Source organism: Clupea harengus, chromosome 1, assembly GCF_900700415.2.
Source record: "Clupea harengus chromosome 1, Ch_v2.0.2, whole genome shotgun sequence".
NCBI lineage: Eukaryota > Metazoa > Chordata > Actinopteri > Clupeiformes > Clupeidae > Clupea > Clupea harengus.
The window spans coordinates 32625783-32632913 of NC_045152.1; the positions used below are offsets into that span (position 1 = coordinate 32625783).

Here is a 7131-nt window from a genome sequence, read left to right on the forward strand (position 1 = left end):
TGTGAAGGGGGGCTCTGACGCACACACACACACACACAAACACACACACACTCACACTCTTGGAGCAGCAGTGATGTGCTGTGAAGGGGGGCTCTGACACACACACACACACACACACACACACACACACACACACACACTCACACTCTTGGAGCAGCAGTGATGTGTTGTGAAGGGGGGCTCTGACACACACACACGAGTTCTCCTTGCATATTCTTGCCGCAGGTCAGATAACGATAAAAAAAAAAAAAAACACACACACACACACACAAAAAAAATCAAGGTGTGTTTTCTCCCCTCCCCTCCCCTCCCCTCCCCTCTCCTCCCCTCTCTCTCCCCTCCCCTCTCTGGTCCAGATTTGTCAGGATGATCTCTCACTCCACTCTGGGTGAAGCCTGATGGATACTGACAACACAGCGGCGGTATTGTCCAAGCTGACATGCATCCTCTGGGGGTTACTTCTTCCCGCACGAGCGTGCGTGTGTGTGTGTGTGTGTGTGTGCCTGTTTACTGTATGTGTATGCTTCTGTGTGTGTGTGCACTGTATGTGTATGTGTGTGTGTGTGCCTGTACTGACCTGACAGCCTGTAAACACACAGAACTGTCTGTGGAGGAGGCTGTGGAGCTGCGCTCATCCCAGGAGAGGAGGTTGGGGAGAGGGAGAAGCACTGGAGGTGTGATGGCTTCATAGAGCCAGGAGATGGGAGGGGTTGGAGGGGGGTCGGAGGGGGGAGGGTTGGGCACTATTTGTTACACGGACTGATAGAGTATGGAAGAGGCATTGCATGTATTCGCTGGCACTATCCACCATTTCCATGTAAACCTCAATTTGCAGTTGGAAAGATCAAGCTTCTCCAGTTTTTGGTTCCCTTTCTCTCTCTCTCTCTCTTTCGTTCGTTTCACTCTCGCTCTCTCTTTTTTTTTCTCTCTCACTCTCTCTCCGTCGGTCGTCCAATGCTCAGACCGTGACCTCTGTCTTGCTGTTCGTGGGTAGCCCCTTGTGCTTAGGGTGCATGTGGGGCGACTGTCCGTAGCCCAGGGCTGCCGGCTGCGAGAAGAGCTCTGGCAGCGTCTCGATGCTGAACTGCCTCTTGACGTTCGTGTAGGCGGCCTGCCCCTGCCGCCGGCTGCTGTTGGGCAGGCCCTGCTGCTGCTGCTGTGCTTGCTGCGCTTGCTGCTGCGCTTGCAGTGCCTGCAGTGTCTGCAGCGTGTGCTGCGAATGCTGCTGCGAATGCTGCAGCGAATGCTGCGAATGCTGCTGCTGCTGCTGCTGGAAGGACTGGTTCATATGGACCACCTGCGGGTGCTGGACGTGACTCTTGCTGGGGTCCCACACCTTGAAGGCGGAGGCGGAGGTGAGCGGGTGGGTGTTGGTCTTGGCGATCTTGGGCTTTGGCAGCTGCGCCGCCGTGGCGGTGATGGCCAGCGGGGCGTGGATGTCCGGCGGGGGCAGGAAGGGCTTGTCCTTGGGGTGGAAGGCGATGATGGGCTGGAAGGTGGGGGGGCTGGACGTCTGGCGCATGCTGTACTCCATCATGGGGTAGCTCTTGTAGTAGTCCCGGGGGCCCGTGTCTGCGGCACACACACGGGGAGAGGAAATCAATCAATCAATCAATCAATCAATCAATCAATCAATCAATTCAATCTTATATAGCGCTTTCTCTATATATACCCGAAGTCGCTTTACAGAGTCCAGAGTCCAGTAGTCATTCATACACAGTCATACCGGTGGTGGTGGTAAGCTACCTCAGTAGCCACAGCTGCCCTGGGGGGGCAGACTGACAGAAGCGTGGCTGCCAATCAGCGCCAACGGCCCCTCCGACCACCACCACCAACATTCATTCATATTCATACGATGCAATGCCTGTCTTTATGATGGGGAAAGGTTGGATCACTCAAGACAGTTCAGGACTGAGTGGATTTGATTTATTATTATATTTATTAGACCTACAGTGACATGCCAGTTGAATCATTCTATTCAATAGGAGTGAAGATGCTGCTAGAGTCGGCAATCCGCTTAATTTTTACATTCACATTTATTCAGCTAGCAGGTGCTCAGATATGCAACAGTTCAGATATGCATTTTGTCTTATTAGTTGCCAATCCGATTACCTGGGAATCTAATCATGCTCTACTAGTTTCTGTACAAGTTGAGCGACAAGGATAGTTCAAGATAGTATGAATTGTTGATATGGCCAGCACTACCTTTCAGGGGATTCAGAGGTGAGGACCACACTACACACTACACACTATACACACAATGACCACACTACACACACTACACACACAATGACCACACTACACACTACACACTACACACTATACACACAATGACCACACTACACACACTACACACACAATGACCACACTACACACTACACACTACACACTATACACACAATGACCACACTACACACACTACACACTACACACACTACATTGTCGGTACCAAAATCATGCTCTACTAGTTTCTGTACAAGTTGAGCAACAGGATCGATCATGTCCTCATAGTTCAAGACATTATGATGTTTGAAGTCAGTACCAAAATGCATACCACCATACTTACAAAAAAAATGATATACAAGATACATTTTACCACGTGCCCAATTAACACGATCATAGTGATCTGGCTGAAACTGTCAAAATAATGAGTATGAGTAATGGATGTTCACAGAGAATGAGAATCAAATATGTTAATATTGAAAAAATGAAAATATTATTTTCCCTGACACATAATATAAAAAACCTAGGTTTTTTAAACATTTTACAAGGATTGCTATTTTGATTAGTTTTGGCATATATTTTGTTCCTGATTGTGGTCAAGGACCTAGATTATCTGGCATGTTTGAGTAAATCACTTCAACCACATTCAAAGACCCTTATGTCTGTTAAAAGTGGAAGTAGGTTTTGGCCTCACACAGGGACAGCCATTAATGTAGGAACGATGGCTCTGCAGTGTGTGTGTGTGTGTGTGTGTGTGTGTGTGTGTGTGTGTGTGTGTGTGTGTGTGTGCGCCAGATAGATGTGAGTGCAGTTGAGCGTGAATGTTAACATTCTCCTCACAAGGGCCACCACCAAGATAATATTGGCACTGTCCTCCTGACCACACAACCAATCAAATGTTGGTGATCTCACTCGATTGGATAGGCATTAAGTATTCAACAGTTGCTGATCAATTACATTGACGATATGGACAAACCGTGGTGTGTGTGTGTGTGTGTGTGTGTGTGTGTGTGTGTGTGTGTGTGTGTGTGTGTGTGTGTGTGTGTGTGTGTGTGTGTGTGTGTGTGTGTGTGTGTGTGCGTGCGCCGGATAGATGTGAGTGCAGGTGTACACACCATAGTGGTCAAAACAAAAGGTCAGTTACACATCGGTCTCATAAAATATACTACACAATCAATTTGGAACTCTGATGCGCTTGATGCCCATGGAGGACACAGGTTCGATTCCGGCCTGATGTCATTTCTCCTGTCCACTCCCCGCCTCTTCTCCCTCTCATTTCCTGTCCCACACTTCACTAAGACTATCGATTAAAGCCCAAAAATAAATCTTAAAAAAAAAAAAAACCCAAATTCTGACTATAACCCAAATTCTGACTATAACCCAAATTCCATATCATACCATATCAATAGCTAGTCGAGGTTGAAGGTCTTTGGAGTTCTGAATAATAGATTGGCAGCACTCATGGTTGTGGAATATTAAACAGACCAACATATATAACATATCAAAAGCATTTATTTGCAAAATGAAAAAAAAGTAAAACCCACAATATGTACCCTTACTAAAGTACCTACTGTATGTAACAAACTAAAGAGGTGTGTGTGTGTGTGAGAGAGAGTTGTACCTACAAAAGTATGCCTGTCATTTACGTAGCAATGACTATAAAAAAGCATGGCGTCATTACACTTACGTTATAAAGAAATAAAGCCTAAACTGGTCAACCACATGGCTTTTCTGTGTTTCTGTGTGTGTGTGTAACTTAGATTATTAGGTGCCACTTAGTCTGCATATGTACAAGAGCATGTTTGGACCAGAGGTGATAAGAAGGGTCGAACTGTGCTTCTTCCGACCTTGTGCAAAACTTCCATCCTTGCCTCGGACGTCAGAAATCCACCACGTGGTTATCCCTGCTGAACGCTCAACTTCTGTCTATATAAACCTTGTGCGATGTGTTTAATATTGCTTCACTTTCAGCCTTGTGCTGGGAGTGAGCCCGATTGCAATTGTTGTTTGTCTAATAATAAATATACTTATATGCAGCTCCGGAGTCCTGAGGTAACTAGGGTGAATTTTCACCTAACAGTCTGCACACACACACACACACACACACACACACACTCAGAGGATGGCGTGTGGTGAATACACACACACACACACACACAGTCTGCGTAGTAAGTGTTTGCACCAGAGCACAGAGAAAGAGCATGTGTAGTACACAGAAAATCAACCAGGTTGGCCCAGAAGGTTCCAGAACGGACCATATTTGGTTTCTTCCGGTGGCTTCTCTACTTTGGACTGAGCGTATGCTGTACATGTTGTTACAGTCATTAAGGGAAAATGAGGCATGTCGCCCTTGGCCGTCTTTTGAACTTTTCACCACACGCCATCCTCTGAGTGTGTGTGTGTGTGTGTGTGTGTGTGTGTGTGTGTGTGTGTGTGTATAATCACAAAACGCCATCCTCTGAGTGTGTGTGTGTGTGTGTGTGTGTGTGTATATTCACAAAACGCCATCCTCTGTGTGTGTGTGTGTGTGTGTGTATTCACCACACGCCATCCTCTGAGTGTGTGTGTGTGTGTGTGTGTGTGTGTGTGTGTGTATATTCACAAAACGCCATCCTCTGAGTGTGTGTGTGTATTCACAAAACGCCATCCTCTGAGTGTGTGTGTGTATTCACCACGCGCCATCCTCTGAGTGTGTGTGTGTGTGTGTGTGTGTGTGTGTGTGTGTGTGTGTGTGTGTGTGTGTGTGTGTGTGTGTGTGTGTGAGTGTGTGTGTGTGTGTGTGTGTGTGTGTGTGTGTATTCACCACACGCCATCCTCTGAGTGTGTGTGTGTGTGTGTGTTGTGTGTGTGTGTGTGTGTGTATATTCACAAACGCCATCCTCTGAGTGTGTGTGTGTGTTGTGTGTGTGAGTGTGTTGTGTGTGTGTGTGTGTGTATATTCACAAAACGCCATCCTCTGTGTGTGTGTGTGTGTGTGTGTGTGTGTGTGTGTGTGTGTGTGTGTGTGTGTGTGTGTATATTCACAAAACGCCATCCTCTGAGTGTGTGTGTGTGTGTGTGTGTGTGTGTGTGTGTGTGTGTGTGTGTGTGTGTATTCACCACACGCCATCCTCTGAGTGTGTGTGTGTGTGTGTGTGTGTGTGTGTGTGTATTCACCACACGCCATCCTCTGAGTGAGTGTGTGTGTAGACAGCAAGGCACCTTCCGTGTATTTACTGCTATATCCTCATATTAGATGTTGATAAATAGACAAACAGCAGGCTGGCCTTGATTACCGACATGACAATGGATTCTAATGTTCCTGTTAGAAAATGATTCATATTTGTTTTGAGCATAGGGCAAAGCGAAGCATGCGTCAACAAGACACACTTGTTCACCGCCACTTTAAACACGTCTCTATTAACACTGGCAGCCGAGGTAAACAATAAACAACAAGGTAAACAATAAACACTTTGACTTTGACTTGACTTGAGGCTCTCAGCAGCCAGCCCAGACGCTTAGACAGTTGTCCGTTCAGCCCCACCTCCTCCTTCCGCCTGTCACTCCACCACAACATCACTCCACCTCCTCCACCACCTCTCACTCCTCCTTCCGCCTGTCACTCCACCACAACATCACTCCTCCTCCACCACCACCTTCTCACTCCTCCCTTCCGCCTGTCACTCCACCACAACATCACTCCTCCTCCTCCCACCCTCTTCACTCCTCCTTCCGCCTGTCACTCCACCATAACATCACTCCTCCCTCCTCCTCCACCTCTCCCTCCTCCTTCCGCCTGTCACTCCACCACAACATCACTCCTCCTCCTCCACCACGCACCTCTCACTCTCCTTCCGCCTCTCACTCCACCACAACATAACTCCTCCTCCTCCTCCACCACCTCTCCTCCTCTTCCGCCTGTCACTCCACCACAACATCACTCCTCCTCCTCCTCCACCACCTCTCCCTCCTTCCGCCTGTCACTCCACCACAACATCACTCCTCCTCCACTCCACCACCTCTCACTCCTCCTTCCGCCTGTCACTCCACCACAACATCACTCCTCCTCCACCTCCACCCACCTCCTCCTCCTCCTTCCGCCTGCTCACTCCACCTCCACCTCTCACTCCTCCTCCTCCACCACCACCTCTCACTCCTCCTTCCACCTCTCACTCCTCCTCCTCCACCACCACCTCTCACTCCTCCGGGAATCCGTCCGCTTCTATAGCACGTGAACCGCCACAAACAAAGAACACAAACGGAATCAAGCTCCTCAAAGGAAGGAAAGACTAATGACCACAAACACACTTACTGCTGCAACACTCCCGCTTCTCCACTCCACCTCGTCTTTTGTCCGCCTCATACTAAGCATGTGATTCTCAGCTCCGAGCAAACCCCACACTAGAGACTCCTTAATCTTGGCCAGAGAGATAAAGCACCAGTTTTGAAAAAATGGCCTAAATCCTGCTGGGATTTTGCTCATCCACAGCGCAAACCCTCGGAAACCCCCGTCCCCACCACGATGATCATCATCATCATCATCATCATCATCATCATCCATCGGATAAAACACAACCTATAACCGCCCCTCTCTTTACTGGCCACTTAGACCATGGTAACAACCACAACACAAAGCCTTCATTAGAACATGGCTATGTTTACGAAAAATGTGTTCAAAGATGCTCTGACGCATTACGGGCTATCGCCTCCTTCAGGGAAAGAGCGTTCTCTGTCGGTGTTGTCTCTGTGGGGGCTATGCCAGTCGCCTTGAACTCCTCCCTGCTCTCCTCCCTGCTCCTCTCTCCCCTAACGTCAGCACTGGGGCTGAGCATCAGGGAGATGAGTTTCACCTACGGGGAGTGAAAGAGATGGAGAAGAACCCCAGAATGCTCAAATGCACTGACGCTGAATGAGAGGAGAAGAGAAGAG

At 48.3% G+C, this 7131-nt stretch overlaps 1 protein-coding gene across 1 annotated transcript in view; it reads right to left on the minus strand.

Moving 5' to 3' along the window:
- Positions 1-958: 958 nt before the first annotated feature.
- The window catches only part of LOC116221781 (protein shisa-8), a 97532-nt gene continuing 91359 nt past the window's right edge, over positions 959-7131 (minus strand). The window contains exon 4 of the mRNA XM_031572991.2: positions 959-1572. Coding sequence (XP_031428851.1) covers positions 959-1572 — 614 coding nt within the window. The remainder of the gene's footprint in view (positions 1573-7131) is intronic.